The sequence below is a fragment of the Podarcis tiliguerta genome (assembly GCF_965153285.1).
Source record: "Podarcis tiliguerta genome assembly, chromosome: 2".
In the NCBI taxonomy this organism is placed as follows: Eukaryota; Metazoa; Chordata; class Lepidosauria; order Squamata; family Lacertidae; genus Podarcis; species Podarcis tiliguerta.
The window spans coordinates 70,004,054-70,026,192 of NC_139535.1; the positions used below are offsets into that span (position 1 = coordinate 70,004,054).

The 22,139-nt window shown below is 43.4% G+C and overlaps 1 protein-coding gene across 4 annotated transcripts in view; it reads left to right on the forward strand.

Moving 5' to 3' along the window:
• The window catches only part of SH3RF2 (SH3 domain containing ring finger 2), a 79,128-nt gene extending 63,559 nt beyond the window's left edge, over positions 1–15,569 (forward strand). For all 4 annotated transcript variants that reach the window (XM_083427090.1, XM_083427091.1, XM_083427088.1 and 1 more), the window contains 4 exons: positions 943–1,113; positions 8,494–8,729; positions 11,568–11,923; positions 13,238–15,569. In XM_083427090.1, coding sequence (XP_083283216.1) covers positions 943–1,113; positions 8,494–8,729; positions 11,568–11,923; positions 13,238–13,516 — 1,042 coding nt within the window. In that variant the 3' untranslated portion in view covers positions 13,517–15,569. The remainder of the gene's footprint in view (positions 1–942; positions 1,114–8,493; positions 8,730–11,567; positions 11,924–13,237) is intronic.
• Positions 15,570–22,139: the final 6,570 nt, after the last annotated feature.

A 22,139-nucleotide genomic window follows, 5' to 3' on the forward strand; every position in this document is an offset into this window, starting at 1 on the left:
ACATGGGGCTTGAACACACGACCCTGAGATTAAGAGTCTCATGCTCTACTTAATGTCCATGACATATATGGGGTGGGGGTGAGTTTTGGGTGGTTAGCTACTGAAATGTCATGTGACAGGAAGGAGGTACCCAGGCAACAGACCTGAGGACCAAAACACTGGTGCTGAATCATTAGGTGTAACCTCCCTGCTGCAGCCTTCCCAGTCTGTGCCATTTGGGGCTGATGGAAGTTGAAGTCCAGAACATCTGGAGGATTCCAGGTGGGCGAAGGCTGTCCTACTGCTAAAGGTTTTGAAAGGAATTCTGTTCTTGCCAACTAATTACATAGCTGTTTTATACTCAGCTACATATCTTTCCTTTGATCACATCCACGCCATACATTAAAAGCACACATTTCCCCCCGAAGAATCCTGGGATCTGTAGTTTACCCATGACAGAGTGAGACTTCCTAGCACTCTTGACCAACTAGAATTCTCAGGATTTCTTGAGGGAAGTTGTGTGTCTTAAATGTGTGGTGTGGGCATGACTTTCGTGTTGTTCACCACACCTCTTGTTTGGGCTGGTATTCGTCTCTTCCTCCACTCATGCATCTCAGTGCATTTCTGAATCCTGACTTTATTGCTTTGGTACGGAGCACATTAACCCAGCCCATTTGGGAGTGCCCTGCCCTGTACATTTTTTACCCATCCATTCAGCATTCTTGATGAGTTGCCTTCCCTCAGTCTTATTCAGGAGCTATTGGGACATTCTTGCATTGTGTAGCAGAAGCGTTGTTTGAAGAGGGCTCAGACACAGTGTTTTGGGTTTGGCAGAAGTCACAGCCACAGATCCCAGCGTGGTTTTGGAGCAGGTAGTTGTGTCATAGCCTCATCGCATTGCATAAATGGAACTGCCTCTTCCGAGTACGTAGCGTCACTCTTTAATTCCTTCTGTTTCACCAGGTGTGTTGCTCTGCACTCCTACACAGCTCACAGTCCAGACGAACTAGAGTTGCAAAAAGGAGAAGGTATCCGTGTTTTGGGAAAATACCATGAAGGCTGGCTAAAAGGAATGTCGCTGGTTACAGGAAAGGTTGGAATCTTCCCCAGCAATTACGTCGCTCCACTTTTCAGGTTTGGCTTATGCTTTTTATATATGGACAAAGGGGGTAGAGGGAGATATGTGAGTACAGTGGTACCTCGGGTTACAGGCGCTTCAGGTTACAGACTCTGCTAACCCAGAAATAGTACCTCAGGTTAAGAACTTTGTTTCAGGATGAGAACAGAAATGGTGCTCCGGCGGCACAGAGGCAGCGGGAGGCCCATTAGCTAAAGTGGTACCTCAGGTTAAGAACAGTTGCAGGTTAAGAATAGACCTCCCGAACGAATTAAGTTCTTAACCTGAGGTACCACTGTAATACCAAAAAAAGTGTCAATGTGGACTTCTGCAGCCCAAATTGAATTTTATTTGGCTCAGCATGACTGGATAATGACAGGAATGGGGCTGTAGGTCTGCCCACACGCATTTTAGAAACTCTAAAGTACAAAAATTCTAAACAAAATTCTAAATTTATTATAACAATTAGTTAATCGACCTAGCACAAAACATCTTTGTAGTGGCTCAGCAATGAATCAAAGCTATGGCTAATTTTGTTTCTGGTAAGATAACACAGCTAAAGCCCAGAGAACAGAATGAGATGTTCGTCCAAGAGTTGGTATGAATCGTCAGTGACACTTTATGGCACAATACGCCTTATTTCATCTGTTTTGCAAGTAATCATATGAACTGCATGGGAGTTTTACCTATGTCTGAAAGATGAAATCATGGTTATTCCTAGCATTACTGTTATTGCCAGCATCCACTGAATCTGTAAGAGCTGCCATATTGGCTATACAAACTGACCCACAGCGCAGATTTCTTCCTTTACATTTGAAGTTGACTTTTTTACAATGCAGCGTATTCATTGGTCCATCCAGGCAGGGGCGCCAACTATAGGGGGCTCTGGGTGCCACCAGAAGTCAGGTTCTAAGGCTGGGGGGCACACGTGGCATCATGACATCACATGCACTGGGCTCCCATAACCCGGGGCCCAAGTCGGCTCCCCTGCATCCAGGGGATATTTCAGATGAGTCATCAGGAAGCTAAAAATATATACCATTGTGTTTATACCAATGAGAACTCACTTTTATATTCAATATGAAAGAATTCTCCAACAGTTAGCACGGAAGGAAGCCAAATAGGAAAATGGTTAAAGCCATAAAATCAACCACCAAGTAATGAGGAATGGGATGAGCAGCTCCCAGTCACGGTGCCTCTTTCTAGAACATCTCCTGGAGGCCATGGTCGCTTCATGAAACTGACCAACCACTTCATGAAACTGAGGGGGGTTTTTATATTAAAAAAAATTGGGCCCACAAAACTTTTTAGCTCAGTCAACTAATGTAACAAAACGTGGCTGGCACTGGGCACCACACTGCGGAGGCCGGCACTTAGCGCAGGGCCTACAGCATGCCCGAGCCACGCGTTTTTCATAGGAGTGACATGGTGGCTTGGGCACCTGCAGGCTCGACGCTGCCTGAACCGGCAGCGTGGGGCTTGTGTCTGCCCACTGCCTCTCCCTCAGTGGCCCTACAGCTGAGGGAGAGGTAGCAGAGAGGCTCCACGCAGTGTGCCCCGCCCCCATGGGCAGCTTGCCCCACCTCTGGCTGCAGGACGCGCGCGCCGCACCAGGCACCTGAATGGCTAGCTACACCACTGCCAACCGGAGGTTCAGGTTAGACAAAGCATGAATGTTTCACATGCCATGTGTCAATGAACACTAATGCACATAAGCTTTAAAATAGTGTTGGATAAAAATCTGTGGAAGATGGATGTCATATCCTTATAGTTGTAGTCCCTTTCCAGTCTGTCCTTCAGATGTTGGTCCATAGAGGCTCCCAGAAGAAAGAGGAAGGGGCAAGTGGAGATAATAATAAATAGAGGGAAAAGAGGAAGGCATCAGAAATTGTGAAAAAGCAAAGGGTGAATTAAGATGCAGCTTGTTTGTGTCCTCCTGCATCCTCTTTACCAGCAACAAGATACATAGCTATTAATCATGATACCTGTCCAAACTGAGCCTCCATGTTCTGAGGAAGTTTATATTTGGATAGTGAAGTTACCTTTGAAGTTCATTACCATTACTGCTTAATTACCACTGACGGAAGCACGCGTCTTCTTGTCACCAGAAACAAATTAGCAAAACATTTATCTAAACATTGTTGATTGAGTCAGATAGAATAAGAAATGGTGATAGAGATACCATGACATAGACCAGCCTTTGCCAACTTGGTGCCCACCAGAAGTTTAGGACTACCACTGGCTGTGGCTGATAGGGGTTGGAGTACCAAACTTCTGGAGGGCACCAGACTGAGTTAGACTATAGAAATGCCGGCCGTAAGAAATAACATTGTTGCTTAAAGAGGGCAGACAATTCCATGATGTAATTGTTTAGGAATGGCTCCTCTTCGGCAGGTTCGACTCCTGACAAATTAATTGTGGATTGTTCTAGCTTCCAGCAGCACCTATTACAAATAGACACTGATAGATAGATGACAGTGCAGGCAGAATATGTGCAAAGATGAACAACTCCCCAGATCGACTAACTCCTTTTTCATATGTAATCATAACAAACCAGCAGGGCTCTCTCTCACGCACACCAAACTGTTATGGTAGGAGTCAACTAAGTTTTACTCAGAGGAGATCCAATGAAATGAGTGAATATGACTCAGCCAGATCATTATGCTCAATAGGCCTACACTGAGTACCTCCCTTACTCTGAAGCAGTGGCGTAGCGTGGGGGGTGCAGGGGGGGCCGGCCGCACCGGGCGCAACATCGGGGGGGGCGCTCGCACTCGCAGCTCTCTGCCCCTACCTGGTTAGGGGGCGCAAATTACTTGCTTTGCCCCGGGTGCTGACAACCCACGCTACGCCACTGCTCTGAAGTGAGAGAGCAGAAGAGGTGAATGCCATCGTAAAAGTGAGTTGTTGAAGTTACTCCAAGGAAGTAGATTACATGTAGAAATCTGGTCAAATGCAGGCTGGGAATCAAGTTAGAAAAGTGCAATTCTAATGGAGAATATTGATGTGTGTGTGTGTGTGTTTTAAAAAAGTATTCGGGGGGGGGGTTATATACTGAGTTAAAATCCACAGTGGACTTTAGCCTGCTCCTGCTGTGGTTCACCTTCAAGTCCCATCCAGTCTTCGAAAGATTTCCTCTTCATAATAAAGGCAGTTCTGTCTGAAATCACTAGAAACTGCTAAATGCAGTACAATTTCCTACCTGTTTGAGGGTCAGTCAAGTAAGACGAGGGGAGTTGTCATTTCATTATTTTTTGTTGTTTTATTATGGAGTTCTTCATTGTTTAAATGTTATTTGTTGGACTTGTTTTTATAGAGCCTGTAATTTTTGTATAATGTTTTCATTATCCTGTATATTATTAGTAGTAGTATTTTATGTCATTATTGCCCTGCTCCAAGACTGAAACATAAAAAGCAGGTGACAAAACAAAGCAAGACATTTATTTTTTCCATGCATATTTAAAAAACAAACAGTAATTTCTATTGCTACAAGTCAGGCTTTGTTGTTCAGGTTTTCAAGAGCCTAGTTAGGAGAATGCATGAATCTTTGGGTATGTTCCCCACTCCCTGCCTCTCATCCCCCTAGAAACGGATGCTTACCTGTAGCCTGTAAGGCATATTCTGCAACTGATCTTCCCAGCACCTTAGCTGAAGTTTGGAATCTCTTCTCTCTTTGTGGACTCACAGTGGTGACATAGGTTACTTGTATCTTTATGGTGAATAGACTTCAGAGCAAGCCTGTCGGTTATCTTGTCAGTTAGAGGAGGTTCAGTTCAGTTGATTAAGGTTGCACCTATATGGGTGTTTTGCTTGTTAATGAAATACCTGTTCCGAATGACTACATTGAATCTGGAACTTCATACTGCTGCTGCTGCTACTACTACTACTACTAATAATAATGATGATGATGATGATGATGATGAAGCCACAGCTCTACAATGCAATAGGTAATGCAATGTGAAAGGAATGTTATTCTCCAGGACAGAAGCACTAGGTGGAAAGGGTGCTTGGTAGTTGCAAGACAAGGAGGTCACCATGGTGGTGGTCTGCATGCAAGGAGGGAGGGTTGCACAAAAGGAGAGGCAAGGAGACATGGGGCTGAAGGTGAAAACAGGGATGCAAAGTGGAGGTGCAGAATAGAGTGGCTTCGGAAATGGGGTTGGGAAGGTGAAAAGGGAGCTTTGTCGCTGCATGAGATGGGAAGGGAATGCTCTAGGGGGTTAATGTAGGGGAACAGCAGGAATGGTGGGTGAGAAGAGCAAGTAAACATAAATGCAGGGTTTCACAATGGTGAAAAACGTATGATAGGGCTGCCATACATCCAGAATTCCCAGGACATAGCCTGGATTCGTCTTTCCAAAATGGCATCTATGCAGAATTTTCAAAATTGGTTAAAATGTCTGGGAGGGGGTGGGAAGCTTAACAGCTTTTGTGTCTGGATTTTCACTTTTTGAAATATGGCAAACCTACATAAGGAGATCTGTAGCTTCATAGAACAAAAGAAAACAAAAGCTCTATGGACTTACTTGGGGCCTTGTCATATTTTGTGCCTGACAAAATGGGCAATAGAAACAAAGGAAAGGAAAGGAAGGACAAGCCGAGTCATTTGGCCAGTGCATCTCAGGCCATAATCCTATATTCACTTGCCTATGAGTAAATCCCTTTGAACTCAATGAAAATTACGGCTGAGTAGACATGTGTAGGATTGCACTGTCAACCACGATGCTGAATACAGAGTTAGTTCAGATGGGTCTCAACTCTTCCCACATCTTGCTTTAAATTCAAGAAAACTATTTGTCTTTCTTAGGCACAGTGTAGCTTAAGTTGATTGTGATCATCTCAACCGCAAACGTAATATCTGAACAACCCAATATGAAGTACAGGAAAACTGAATGAAAAATGCCAAGTTTTAGTCTTTTGTCAGAGATATGGAATGCCCTAGTAGAAACCTAACTATCCATGTTATTGCTTTTACTGAGGACACGCTTTTACTCATTTCTTCCCCTGCTTATATTTCACCACATGAAATTGCACTGTTTAAATTGGAGACACTACAGCTACTTTGGGCCTAGAATTATCCCTTCTGCTATCCACTAAACTCCTTCACATTGAAATGAGCCGGTGAGTATTCTTCATCTCTCTGGCTCATTTCTCCAGGATATGGCCTCTGAAAACACCATGGCCCTGCTTCACCGATAAAACCAAACAAACAATCAAAAGCAGAGCCCAGAGACTTCGGAAGCAGCTTCATAAAGTGCCTCCATCGTGAACACCAATTTAAAGGCCTGCTATTGTGTGTCTTCCTTTGGAAATCACCTCATAATAAATGGATGCCTGGGATATTTTGATGAATCGCTGCCCCATTATTAAATCATAAATCATTTTTTTCCAGAGCACAGAACAACGACAGGAAGGTAACAAAGGAGTGACAGAAGTTGCTGCCTTTCCCCCAGCCGGCCCCTCTCTCAGAAGAGTTGGCACAAACACTTCTCCATGGCTCAGTTTCTCCTGAGCAAATTAGGAGCACTTAGGAAGGTTATTTAAGCACCCTGCTCAAGGTGGAAGATTGATGGCCTTCTCAGCAATTTAACAGATTTAGGTGAAAGTGCTATGTGGCCTCGTCAGGGAAAGCAGATGCAGAAAGAAATAATCAGAAGTGACAGCAACACACTTTGGGGAAGGGGGGGGGGGACATTGCTTGGGAAATGGAACCACAAGTTGCAAAGAGCACAAAAACTCCCTCAGATATTTCCTTCAGGATCGCTGCCCTCCTTGGTGCTCCATCAATCGGTCCATCTGAATTTAACTCAGGCAGTTAAGGAGAATTGGGAGAGCACAGCCCATCATTTTTTGCCTATTAAGCAGCACAGGTTGTTGTTGTTGTTGTTGTTTACCACCGTAAACTGTGAACAGCAAAACAGAAAAGCAGCAGTTTATAAAATGAAGCAAGATTATTTCACCACGGCTAATTTGATCTTTAGTGGTGCGCTGGTCTCTTCCCTGAGAAAAAGATTAGAGTAGCTTGAATCCACATTTTATATCTGCTTCCCTGCTGTCTTAAATTTTGATAGACAAAATAAATCCTGCAGCTGCTCTCCTGCTCACCCCTCTATGCAAACTAGAAAAGATGAAATTAACTCTTGATATGTTTGCACATACTTATTACTGTCACTGATTTCTCCCAACTCCTCATTTTTTTACTTCAAAGTTATTTACTTTGCTCTCTGAAACATTAGTGCACAAAAATGTCCATTATTTGGTCACCCCGCCACCCACCCATTTTTTACTGTTGGCTAAATACCTGCCAACATCAGAAACAGCAATGGGGGAGACTGTCACCTCCACCTGTTGTGCCACCATCGCCCCATACCTGCAATCCAGTAACCTTTTTTTTTTTACATGTACAATTATGAAAAAGGACACTGTACACAACCACAGATTGTAAACATTTGTGCACATTACAGCCGTCTCAAGGGCAAAAAACATTTGGGTGTGGGCTCCTCCAAACTGTTCATTGAGCGTTCATCCTTGCACAAAGCTTTTATGGAGGTTAGGGCATGTCTGGTCTTTATTGAGCATTTGTTCTGATTTGTTTTGGGGAGGCTATACGCCAGTGAGCATTCATCCTGATTTGCTTGTGTCTTCCCATTAATCATTTGCCCATTCCACACTTTTCAGTGCATTTCCCCATCACTTTCCTAACCACTAAAAGTCATTTTTTAAAGGACTTTGCACTAGGGCAAAAAAGCACATTAATCTGCTCCAACTGCCATAACTTAAATTTTCAGAGTGTGTGTTTGAATACCTCTCTCAAAATACTAACAGGCTAGAGGCAACCTCAGGCAGTATGTTATCAGCTAACAATGAAACATCACGCTTTTCTGAGGATTTATTCTTAGCACTAGCATGCAAGCACCAGGAGGTTTCTTGTACACATTCAAATTTTCTCTCACCACAGAAACATTTGTGCTGCAGCTTTGAACCAGAGTAATAAGTAATTGTGAGGTATATTCTTTAATATTCTGAAATGTAATGCAAATGCCCATTAGTTATGTGCCATATTGCATGGTCTATATCATTAAAAGATGGTGTGGTGGTGATGATTATTTTGCTGCTGTTGTTTTGTCAGAACATAGCCTCTGTCATTAATATAATTATTGTGAAATTCCTGCACAGCGGGGGGGGGGGGGGGGGAGAGAATTCTGGAGAAAGATTAAAGTGGAAGGATATTTCAGAATGTACAAATGCTTGCTGATTGGATTTCCCACTTTGCCCTTCTTTTTCTAACTAGGTAACAAAACTCCTGGATTTGAATTGTGCAGCTGCATTTGCTCCCTAATTATCTGTTTCTTTCTCTCTCTCTCCCTCCCTCCCATTTGACTCTCCTAAACAACCAGGAAGTCCTCAAGCTTCCCTGATTCAAGGATGCCTTCCCTCTATGCGACTTGGACATTATCCACTTCCTCACTTTCCTCCCAGGGAAGCTTCTCAGAGAACGGCCCAAGGCAAAGCAGACCTATGAAATCTGCCTTCATGCCCGCATCTTTGGCCTCACCTGTGAGGAATGTCTCTGTGCCAAGCACCTCAGGGCACACAACTCCGCAGAGGAGAGGACGTGGCAGCAGTAGGAAGAGTAAGTCCTGGTGAGAGAGAGACATATGAACCTGTTCTCAAGTGGCTGAGAGATGACTAGAAGCCTTTAATTAGCACATTGAAACTTGGGGCTGATGCAATAAACAGAAATGCTAGGCTAAGCCTCCTGAAGAGCTGGTTGCATGCATACAGCTGAGCTGAAAGCTTGCCTTGCCAAAGGCATGGATATACTAGCCAGAGCTAGAGACAAATCCTAAAGTGTGTGGCAGAATTAATCGTTCAGACACTACCCAGAGATAGCCAAATCTGTTTCACTATTTACTAGCCAGAGAAATGCAAGCTGATTATTATTATTATTATTATTATTATTATTATTATTATTTATACCCTGCCCATCTGGCTTGGTTTCCCCAGCCACTCTGGGCAGCTTACAACACATAAAAAATTGTAAAACAACAGTCATTTAAAATTTCCTGATACAGAGCTAAATCTCTGTGTATCTCATTGGATATTTGTGGTCTTTGTTTGCTTTTTCCCATTAAGAAAAACTGAGATTGCAGGGGTAAAGTAGAAATGTTGGCAGCAAAATTACAAATATGTAGTTGTAATAAAGAACTTTGCTTCAGGATAAGAACAGAAATCGTGCTCCAGCGGCGTGGCAGAAGCAGGAGGCCCCATTAGCAAAAGTGGTGCTTCAGGTTAAGAACAATTTCAGGTTAAGAACAGACCTTCAAAACTAATTAAGTACTTAACCCGAGGTACCACAGTATTATTATTTATATAGCACCATCATTGCATGGGGTGCTTTAAAGAGTAATAGAGTTGTGCACTTGTTTCAGAACAAATGAGGGCCCATTCAGTTCACTTTCCCTTTGTTCCGAAATGAATACACAGAGGAATGGAAGGAATTTGGGACTCCCATTAGTATTAATACCTAGTTGCATGAATATTCAGTGGGATGTGTGGCCGGGTCTTGCGTATATGTCTCCAGCAGTGTCAGCAGCTGCTTTGTTATTTACCCACAATGCCCTGGGTGTCATGAATGTGGGCATTTGAGAGGAGTAGTGGCCACGATTATAGGGAATCTTTCTGTATGTGTTTCCTTAGCAGGGCGCTGCAGAACACTACAAGGTGTGGTGCATTGTGAATCAATAAAGTGGCAGATGATGAGAACAGTCACTGAAAACAGATCGCCTGCCTAAAACCAATTTTTAAAAATAAAGGAAATAATGCCACCATGAAACAAGGGCAGGGAAGCCAATGTGAAATGTACAAGTGGATTTCTATGAATTGATTATGAAATAAATGGTGTCTTTAATAATGAAAACAAATTGAAAAAATGGGGTGGGGAAGATGACAAAGATTTCACATTCATTCGTACAGATTGACATAGGTTAAAAGCCATGTCCATGGGGAAAAACATGAAGGGGGTGGATGTGAGCAAATATATAAGACACATATTTGGGCTTATATTTTAAGCAGAGTCTGAAGGAAGGGTTTAAATCCAAGGCTTCAACAAAATGCACAGGAGGTGCATTTTGCGGCAGTAATGGAAGAAAGTGATGGGTGCTCTAGGAAGGTGTTCCAGGAAGATAGGACAGAAAAGGAGGCAAATGTGTGAACTCTTTTAAAGGAGCAGATTTTGGGGTGACGAATAAGAGTTGGAGGCCATGTTCAGAATTATAATGTGGAAAAGGGTGGGAAATGGGTTAGGATCACAGTCATGGAGATCTCTGAAAGCAAAGACAAGGAATTTGTATTGAATGTACATGGTGGAGACCAAATAGGCTGCCATGTTTTTACTGCCCCTGTTTCTGTTACTTTAGCTGTATAAGGAAAGTAAGAAATTTAGTAGATGAATATTTTTCTGTCAGAGGGATTAAAGTGGTTGCGGGGAACTTCGCTTGTTAAACACCCTCTACCTGCTGGTGAAGGACCAGAAAATAAAAGTAGCAAGCTTCCAAAGAAGGTAGAAGTAAAGAGAGCAGGTTTACAGAGGAAGCATTTTTAACTACAGAAACTGGTTGAGCAATTGCAAGTATTACCAAAAAAAAAAAAAAGCTGTGGGACACCAAATACAACCAGCTTCTTTAGTAAATTTCAGCCAGCAGTTGAATAATTTAGATGTCCCATTAATAAGTTAGTGAAGACCAAATAGATGGCACCACTTTATAGCAAGCCAAGCCCTTGGTCCATCTCTGGGGTCCCCAGCATGGCATCCTTGCACCCTATGGTGCCCTTGGACATCCCCCCTCCCAGCACCCACCAAGGCCCTATATCCCTCTCGGTTTTTGTTTTTGTTTTTGAATTTGGGGTTTGGGCACAAAGGGGTTAAGAATTGCCTGCTTTTCGTGCAGTGTTCTGCATTTTTGAGAGGAAGTTCTATGCACTGTTCTAAGTGAGAATTTTCATAGAGTCTCAGAATTGTATAATTGGAAGGGACCACAAGGGTCATCTTGTAGTGCCCGTGGCAGTTTCCAAGATTTCCAAGTGTGCCTCCAGGCTGGAGACCACCTGGTCTATCTGGTTCAGTATTATCCAGTCTACGTGGCAGGCAGGTGCTCTCCACATTCTCAGGAAGGAGACATTCCCCACCCTAGTACCTGAGGTTCTTTTAACTGGCGATATGAAGGAACATGCCTAAAACTTCCTGCATACAGAGCATGTGCTTTCCCAGCATATTATAGCTCCCTTGCAATTTTCTGTCTACCCTTAAAACTTGGAGTGACTTCCAACAAGCCTGAAGACTAAAATTCAGCTAAGTACTGCAATTCAGCAATTTTGGCCCATCCTTTTGATATAAAATTTCCAAAATGAGCTGCAAAGGGGTTATTATCATCTTTTAATCCTCATCTCTTCTTGAATTCTGCCTCCCCAGATGGATCTTTACAGAAACCTTTGCAACCAGGAGCTCTTATTCCATTTGTCAACTCCCTCAGGCGAACTCCTGCCACCCAAACACGAGTGCAGCAATCTCCAACATATCAACATATCTCCTCTCTGCCCCGAGGGATTAGCACGGCTGACACGGGAGCCAGGCCGAATTCCTCCCATGATTCTTCATTCATATTAGTGCCCCGAAGCGGGAATAGCCGAGCTCCTTCTGTGTGTAGCTCAGTAATATTGGACACCAAGGAATTGCCTACAAAAAACGAATCATCTCTAAAGCCACCTGCATCTGCTCCACCCTCCATTCTGGTGAAGCCAGACACATCCAGGAACACCACTGAGAAGGTAACAGTGAGTCTAATTCACCACAGGGGTACTTTTATATTGCAGGCGTGATTATGAAAAGGTTTGGGGTGCAGGTGGAGATATAGGATATCAGAACTGCAGGACAGGACAAATCCTAGTCAACGTACCATTACCTGGTAGGGTAGATGGAGAAGGTCTTCACCGAAGAACTCAACATTACAATGTAATTATTACATTGACTTTTTTTGTTGACAGAACAGGACTAAGATTCTATATCCTGCTCCTGTACGTGTCATTCATGATTTCTCAAGGAGCATGTCCCTATTGTGAGAGCATACTCCCCATTATGTTAGTTTCTCATTAGCCCAACATCACCATAAATTCAACATTCAGTGCTCACTCGCTCTCTCGCTCTCAACCTGCCAAGATATTCATTCACTTCCCTCTGCAGTCTGCTGGCAAAGATCATCCATGTCGTGGTGGGTTTGTGGATTGAAATGAAAAGATAGAAACTGTGGACATGATTTATCATTGCCACAGGAAGTCTAATTGCTGAATATGTGGTAAAGTTCTTCTATTTCCTGAAGGTTGGGTTTTTGGGATACATCGTCTCAGACACCCGGGCCAAAAGGAAATAGAAGACGCAAGGTGTAAAGATAGATAATATAAAAGCAAAATAATAAATAAGCATCACTAAGCATCTACATAGCATTTGTGAGGAATCAAAGAATTTCACATACATTTCCCCACTCTGTTCCTTACAAGAACCCTGTAACATAGAGTTGTCTCCATGATAAAAAATAAATAAATGATGACTTCCTTAAATGCACCTAGTGAGTTGATGATTTCTGAATCAGGAACTTTCTGATGCACAGATCACCCACTACCAAGACGAAATATGTATTTGTGCTGACTCTTAGTACTTTTTGGAGTGGAGTGGACCAGTGAGCAAGTAGTCGAGGAAACTTCTGCATCTCTCAAAACTCTAAGCTTATATGTTACTCAGTTTTACACCAAATGACACTCTAAAATCCACTCGGCTATAAAATGGGTAGGTGATCTATTGGGATTCCGAGGAAGGCAAAGGTGACTGGAAACAGTGCTGACTATATTAGCTGACACATATAATGTACTTTTCAGAAATAGAAATATGTCCTCCTCTATTTGTTGTTGTTTAGTCATCTTAGTCGTGTTCGACTCTCCAACTTTCTAATGTTTAGCTGAAGAAAGTGTAAAACTGGTTGTAAAAGAAAATGTAAAAGTTATTTGTTTGTCATGTCCCCAGACAGCAAAGACAATGCTGGTGGCAGCCTTGTTGGAATGAAATAACTCCTGATTTCTCTTCCCTTTCAGCAAGTGAAAACTGTGAGATTTCAGAACTCCAGCCCACCACCATCCAAGAGGCACAGCTCCCTACCTTTACCGACCCTCTCCAATGAGCAAGGAGGGGTCACAGAAGCACCCAAGAGCCCTGAGATATCAGCTCTCTACTCCCACCATATTATCATCGCTAGTCCAGTTTCTCAGAGGAGGATGCCGCATCCCAAGACCTCATCACTGGACCTTTCTGGCCAAGCAGGCCACCTGAACTTTCCTACAAAAAAACATTATAATAGTATCTCTGAAAATTGAGACGGGTAAACATAGTTTAGATTGCTTACAGAGGAGAATGACAACAAATGTCCAAAGTGAAGCTAACAGCCACCCCATACGCCATAGATCTCAGATCCAATCTGTCAACACAAATGTAAGTCACGTAGAAGAGCTGGACTTCTTTCAGGCATCTACACCACTGATGGCTATGTAGTGGATTGGATACCATTCCCCCCCCCCCCATATTGGACAGAAGCGTCTTTTTTGAGTGGCTTTGATCTACAACTCAAGCTGCAAGCGTGCATCAGGGATGTGTCATTCCCCATATGCAAAGACTACCACAAAATTAATTCCATTGCCACAAGTAGATAAAAATATGACAGAGAGGGGAATAGATTGTGAGTATGGCAGGCTATTCAAAAGACAAACTGTTCTAAGAAAGGTTCAGCACTGTACAATGCAATCGGAAAAGCAAACCTGTCAGAAAAAGACTTCTTCTCTATACCTTCCTTTACCTTCTCTGTACTTTGGTTTTCTTAATTTTATAGTGGATGAAACCACTTCCTATCTCCACCCACCCCCAGCTCTGGCTCAGTTATCAAATTCTCCTTATATTTTGTTTAGCTTCGCAGTATGCATTTAAAGTATGTGGAGATAATTTATATGAGGTTTTGAAGCAGATTTTCTTTTTCTTTTTTTAGAAATATAAAATGTTTCCCAGCCTCACCAGTAGTAAATCAAGGGAGATAATGAAACACAACCCATTAACCACATATTCCCAACCATGAATTTTGGATCCTGCTTCCATGGAAATGGCTGAAGGATTATAGTGTGCATTGCACCAAGCAAACCTAGTAACCCTATGATTCAAAACCAAAACTAATTCCAAGTTATCAAAAACAAACAAACAAATAAAAAACAAATTCACAAATATGCTTTAAGATATGAGAAACTCATCCTGAAAACCTAGGGAGGAAGGTGCATGGTTTAAGACTGAAATCCTACCCACAGTTACTTGGGACAAAGCCTCATTAGAAGCAATTGGATTTACATGTGAGTAAACTAGCATAAGAGCAGGTTACACATGTGAGCATCCCATCTTGTCACATGTAAGCATTCCAGTTGACCTGGAAGTGGACTAGGGGTGGAGGACAACTTCATTTGGTTCACATTTAAAACTAAACCTAATTTGCACCTACCAAACTAACACAGAGATCAGAACATATTCTTAGGATTCTCAACTCAAATATATATATATACAGAAAAGATTTTTTTAAATGTACGGTTTATTAGAAATTCATACGTAGAAAGAAATTAAGTATTCAAGTATGTATACGTATTTCCAGTGCTTTTTTTCTTTTAAAAATGTTTAGGGGTACTCTCATTTTGACTCAAGAAAATCACCATTTTGTAGTTCAAATCAGGAAAAATAAATAGAGTAAATGGACAAAAGTACAAAGATTCACAAAATGTTTAGGAGTATGTGTACCCCTGCATGCCCCCAGAAAAAGCACTGCATATTTCAATACATACTTAAATATTTATTTAAATACAAGTTCTTGTACAATCTTTTTTTATATAAAAAGAAATCAGATTGTTGCAAAATGGAACAGAAGGGACTTATGAATGAACACATTTGAAATTGACATGGATTGACCCATCCACCCCATTGTCCATCCAGCTTCCACCCAGGTCCTCCTGGTCTGTAGCCACTCCTCTGCCTGCCTCCATCTTTATCCACAGGCAGCAGCATGGTGCTACTGGAAGACCAGCCAGTTCCACCCCGCAGAAGGCCCTTCTTTTCCTCAGGCTCACCCGCTTATCAGCAGGTCTCACACACACAGTGCTTGCTTACTCCCAGCCTCTCTCAATCTCGCTGGCTAGCTAGCCTCAGCAATAAGGTAGAATCAGAAACGCCATGTCATTTTAACCCAGCTACGACTGATGTTTAGAATAGTGCTCTGTGATAGAACGTTGTTTATTTTTCTTCCCACTGCTAGTTCAAAAGCCACGCATACCGGCCCAAAGCAAGGGAGCATGAGATTTTGTGATGGAACCTGCTGTGTCATTTCAATAAAAGGTTGGGAACTTACACTCTTGGATGATTGCACAGAATGAACGAAAGTCACACAGTAGATGTTTGCCACTCACTCCAGGTTGGACAACACTTGAGGGGAAGAGTTTTCATTTGGAATCAGAACGAGGGGTTGCTAGGAGTACCCGTTGGCTTAACATCAACCACATTTTCATCTTCATTTGTAGCAAAATGCTACATTGACCCCTATTTTGGAGGCAACCTACCTTCGGAGCCAAAATGCATCCCTATATTACTCACAGAACCAGTTTTCTGACCTTTGTAGAATTGTGCTCTTTTATTTACCCATGTTAGTTTTGTGAAGTCAAGTATGCTTTCATCTTCCCGGTGCATACAGAGTGCAGAGGGGAAGTTCACAAACTACTGAATGCTTAATGAATAGAGCAAAATGATAAGGTAAGGTAAAGGTAAAGGACCCCTGGATGGTTAAGTACAGCCAAAGGTGACTATGGGGTACGGCGCTCATCTCGCTTTCAGGCTGAGGGAGCCAGTGTTTGTCCACAGACAGCTTTCCGGGTCATGTGGTCAGCATGACTAAACCACTTCTAGCACAACAGAACACCGTGATGGAAACCAGAGCGCACAGAAGCGCCGTTTACCTTCCCACCACAGCAGTACCTATTTATCTACTTGCACTGGCGTGCTTTCAAACTGCTAGGTTGGCAGGAGCAGGGAAAGAGCAACGGGGATTCGAAGCACCAACCTTCTGATCAGCAGGCCCAAGAGACTCAGTGGTTTAGACCACAACGCCACCCTAGCAAAATGATAAATGAGGCTGATGATTCTTGCTAAGCAACATTTGTTTCAGGTGTATTTCATGCACGCCTTTCATATGCAGCTGTGTTTGGCGGGAGAGCATATATCCCTCTACAGCGGCAGGGAAGTCCTCAAATGCAACCCTCTAAGCCTCTCTATCTAGCCCTTCAGACTCTCACCACATCTTCTCCTCAGGCCACACCTCTTACCAACTCTGCTTTGCACCCTTGAGTGATTTCTCCTGGGTGGAATGTGCCCTTGAACTCTGATAATGACTCTTGCTTCTCAGGAGGCTAGAGAGGGGTGTACGTCAGTACTCATCTACTGGGCAAAGTTAAATGGGGATGAGGGTGTAGCTCAGTGACAGAGCATCTGCTTTGTATGCAAACGGTCCCAGGTTCAATCCCCAGCATCTCTACGTAGGGCTGGAAGAGACCCTGAAACCCTAGAGAGCTGCTGCCAGTCAGAGTAGCCAATACTGAGCTAGGTAGACCAATGGTCTGATTCAGTATAAGGCAGCTTCCAACGTTCTTCATGTACATTCATTTCCTTGTCCATTTTTGCCTCTGGCCTCACCCACGACTGGCATGAGGCCCTGGAAGGTTGACCACAAAGGAATACAGCCATCAGGCTTAAGAAGGTTCCCTTACAGGATTATGTATGAGGAGGAAAGGTCTGTAATCCCGCGTCTATTCACACCAGGATGTGGACTGGGGGGCCCATGCCTACCATTTGCTCTTTCAAAAACGCACTCACAGAATTGTTAACTGGACAAAGGGTGTCACAGCCCAATTGCTAAGAAATGTTTTGGAAGCGGAATGTATCTTGGTCAACCTAATAATAATAATAATAATAATAATAATAATAATAATAATATATTTCTGCACCAGGGATACTCAGCCTTCATTCTGTGTCCACAAAAGCATCCAACAGCATAAACTCTTTCCGAAACCAGGTCTTTGGGAGAGAGGGTCACTTTGAGTTCCTCACTATATATAATGTGCATACACATTCATGAGACTCACTTAGGCCAAAAATATCCACTGCTCAAGAAAAAAATATGCAGATGGAGCCACTGGCAAATGCTCTGCTCACTGAAAATAGTGGTGGGTAGATGCCAGCTGGGGGAAGCCAACAGAAAAACATTTTAAAGTGGGGCTGGCATTGTTTTTTTTTGGGGGGGGGGAGACTCCTCTTTCATCCATTTGCATTAGTGTTCTTGTTTCAAAAGCCAAAGCTGGCTAATTCGGCAATGTCGGGGTTTGCGGAGCTGGAAGGGCAGTTTTGCTGCATCAGATGAGGCCCATGGGCCAAAGCTCTGACAGGTCTGATGCAAAACCATGACAACCTTATGATTGCTTGCCTTGAAGCAGCAGGAGCCCTGGCACTGGGAAAGCTTTAGCTTACTATATGCTACTGTAATTATCCGCCAAGAGGAGTCATTTGAAAATAAAGAAAAACCTTTCCAGTTCATCGGAAGCAGCTGCTCAGTGCTGGTGCTGTGGCAGATATGAAAACAAAGCTCATTGCCTTCCCAAATCAAGCTTTCCCCTGAATATAGAGCAGACTAAGCTAAAGCATGAAGGAGCCACACCATGTCGATTCAAATTACTGAATTGCTATTTGCCATGTATGCCCTGTTTTTCAACCTCATGGTGCTTTACGCTCAGTATCTCATTTTCCCAACACGTAAGTTAACTCATGATTCTTCCCATTTTACAGAATAAGAAGGGAGGATGAGTGTGACTTGTCCTAGCAGAGCTATTTTCCATGTTGAGGCAGATCTAGAATTACAAACACAGGTTTCCTAAATCTCAAACCCAGTTCATGCAACTGGACCTGGATGTCTGCCTTCACAAGAACCCCAGGATGCTGAAAAAGTTGAAGATTAATGGTGCTTAATATATAATTTGGACCAGCAACACCTCCACACATCTTGAATAAGGATGGATGGAGGTGTTGCTGGTCCAAATTATATATTAATTTATAATTTGCATACATCTTCTACTGATGGGTTACAATTGGGTTGCGCCTTGACCTAGAGTGAGTAAACTTGGGATGAAAGATTGTGTCAGCCCATATATAGCCAAAAGATCGCTGTGGTCTGCAGGTGAGGGCTTCCTGCAGATATCATCTTCTCAAGATGTCCCTTCTGCACAGCATAGGAATTGGGGCCTTTAACATAATAGCACCTACCCTTTAAATTCCCTCCTGTTAAATATTAGGGGCCTCCTCTGTTGACATTTTGGCACCTACTGAATACCTTCTTCTAACAAGCCTTTTAAGCCGAGATTCTTCCCAGTCTGCATCTGTATATACATAGTTTTTAGATGATTTTAGACATGTGTTAATTGTTTTAGCGTTTGTGCAGCTGCCGCCCTGGGCTCCTTCGGAAGGAAAAGTGGGATATAAACTGAAGAAACAACAACAGGTCAGGGAGGAAAACTGGAAGGGGCATTCTTTGGGTTTCTCTTCCGGCAGGAAAATATTTTGGGCTAGTACTGTTTTTGCTGCGCAACAACATTCCTGACACTAGTGCAGTCCACATACAGGCCGCTCATCCCTGCTCAGTAATATCCATATGATGGATGCAGCAAGCATGGCTCAAGAACAAGCAACTGGCTATGTTGCCAAACCCCGCCTCCCCCCCAAGATGGTATCTCTTCATGTACTACATTCCACTGACAATTGGGAGAAACTAGAGCTGGGGTGATGGACCTGGAGCCATCCAGATGTTGGATGCTTGATCATTGGTCATGCTGCCTAAGGGGCTGATGAAAGTTATAGTCTTGGAGGGCCACAGGTTCTCCATCCTGGAAAGGAGAGGGGGAAAGCAGTTTCTAAGGCCGCCAAACAATCCTGAGGGATGTTGTGAGGGACTCAACAGAAGATTTCTTTCCAGTATCTTCAGGCAAGCAATAGTAATAATAATTGGAAAAAAGTTAACCTTCAGATTTATCCTCCAGGAAAAGTATCAGGCCAAAAAGGATTATGGGAGTACTTCCTACAGCAACATACTCATTCCAAGGGGTTAAAATAAGATAGCTAAATAGAAATATACTAAGCTCTCTCTCTTTTTCTCAGTTTTAACCACTCCTGCTGAGAGATTTCAAAGAAGCCCCTGAGGACTTAGTTTTCAGAAGTGTTGAGAAACTTCTAAGCTCTCAAGGACAGATATAAGGTTTGCAGGGAACCAGAACTCCTAAAATAGATATCAAATATAAAATCAGAGCATATCCAGCTAAAGCCACACACACCCCAACCCATGAGTTTCATCTTGCACATCTTTATTGCGCAGACTTGCTAAATCTCAGGTAGCTATTGAACCAGTTCTCAGGACTTCAAGGTCTCTACAACTTCTAGCCTAGGTGTGGGGACCTTTGGCCTTCCAAATATTCCTGAGCTACAGCTCCCATAATCCCTAGCTCTTGGCTATGCTTGCTAGGGCTGATGAGATTAGAGTTCAGCAACATCTGGGGGGCTAAGGATCCCCACTCCTACTCTAAGCCAACATGGTGGTCCCCAGCTGTGTTGGATGACAACTCCCATCAGCCACAGTGAACATGGCCAAGGGTCAGAGATTATGGAAGTTCTCATCCACACCATCTGGCGGCTACCTCTGCTCTGGACCATCCTGCACCTACAGATAATAAGCTACATTAAATCATCAGCAACACATTAAAGGTGTCCCAATTCAGGCACAATGTTGCAAATACACAAAGAACATGCCTGCACTGGCGCTGGCTGTTTCTGCCATTGTGATGACACCATCTGCAACAAGGAAACAGGCTACTACGCTGATTACATGGATCAGAAATGCCTGGGGAATTCATTTACGATTCCAGTTTGACCACCACACTTGCACTTGGGAGCACAACCAAGCAAAAAGCTCTTGCACTCCTGGTTCAGCACCTTGAGCAGTAACTTTCTGGCACCTCATCTCAGAACTGCTACCTGGACCCAAAGGATGCATGAATAGATAGTGCGAGATGAAGTTACAGAGTGTGGGGCTGCGGTCCATAGGGGTGTGGTGTGTGCTGGATGCGTATTGGTTCCTTTTCTTGAAACCAGTACACAGATGCACTCTGAAAGATGAGAGACATTTCATATGGCCTATAGGACAAGTGCCACTTTCTGCTGCCAAAAAAATCAACTGGATACTGAAATTTTGATGAGTGCAGTCCAACCGTCACCCATATAATGTGAACACCGTCAAATGTGTTCCCACCCACAGTGATAGCAGGATCAGGTGGAAAGAAAATGCTTAGGGTTTGGGGAGCGTTTGTTTTTTGCTTACATCTAGTCATATGAATTTAAAAGCAGGAAGAAGGGAAGAAAACGATGATGAAATAGTTCCATGCTGTTCTACAAAAAGCCTCTATTTTGAGGCAGGGCAGGAGATATCTAAAGCCGGCTACTTGTGGAGGATGCATCAGCGCTTTGATGCCATGGTGATAGGTTCCTTAGAAAGACCAAAAATAGAGCAAGATGGATGAGAGGAGTTCAGAGAGGGGGTGGACACGTTTTACAGTGATGGATCTTTTTTAAAGACTGCAAAATACACCCACTTTCCTGGTTTAATAACTGCCTTTTCCTCAAAGAAGAGAGAAGAACGAGGAACAGTGACTATTGCACCTTTGGTGGAAAGGAACAGTAATATGTTGAATGAAGGTGCCGCCCACTAACCATTTGGGAAGGGCAAAGTCACATAAGCAAGGCCTTGACCTCTGCTGCTCCCCTGCTTGAAATGAAGCTGGTGTTCAAATAATCACTGAAACAGATATAATCAAGCCGGCACAGAATTCCACAAAGCTCAGAGTTAACCCTTAGCTAGTTCATATCCACACATTCTGAGAAGAAGGGTAATGTCAGGGAACTGCCATCAGCTCAGAGGCGAGAGGTGGAAGGGCAGTTGGGTTACAGGGAGCCTCCAAAGATCGTAAGAAGCAGCACTTCCTCCGCGGAGGAGGGAAGCCACGCCTCCAGTGGGGAAGGGGTGCAGGGCTCGGAGAGAGAGCCCTGCACCCCTTGGAGAGCCACAGCACCGAGCATGAACAAAGCGGGGGGAGGCAGGTCCCCCTCTGCCCACGCCCTCTTTGCGCAGTCGGTTTACGCACAGAGAGGGGAGGCGTAGGATGGGGGTCAAAAGACTACTCTGCTGGGGAAAGTTTAAGGACCACCCACTCCCAGATTCTGCTAGCGACTGAGCAGACATGGAATTGAGTTGATCTGCATTGTGAACGTTTTGGACAGATAATAAAGCCTCGAAAAGACCAACGGGGAGTCTTGCCTGTTTGCTCTCGAGCAACCACGCCGGCACACATAACAGGTTACAAAACTCTTCATTCTCTCTCTCTGACCATGTGAAACCTACCAGGAAGGAAGTCTAAGCTGGATGCTCCAAGCTTAGACTGCATGGCTTAAGCAAACCATATTGTGTTTCTATACAAATAATTTAGAAACGTTTTGGAACCTAAGCTATATTGCCTGTCTTTTCTTGCTGCTGTATGGAAAAGAACATGAATCAGACCTTTCAAGAGTTTGTAAGTAAAGCATTTTTAACTTACCAAACGTGTGAGCTCTTTCTATGCTACTTAGGAAGCAACTTAGAAGGGGATATTTTAAAGGTCTAACAGCCTATATTTCCACACATTGCTGTGCTGCATGCTTTGTGATATTAATTCTCTGCTGGAGCTCTATCACCAAAGAGTACTTGTCCCAAAACTGGATCTTAGGCATCTGGGGAATTTTTTATTTTATTTTACCATGTCTAGTATATTTTTCCCTTTCAACCAAATATACCGTAAAACA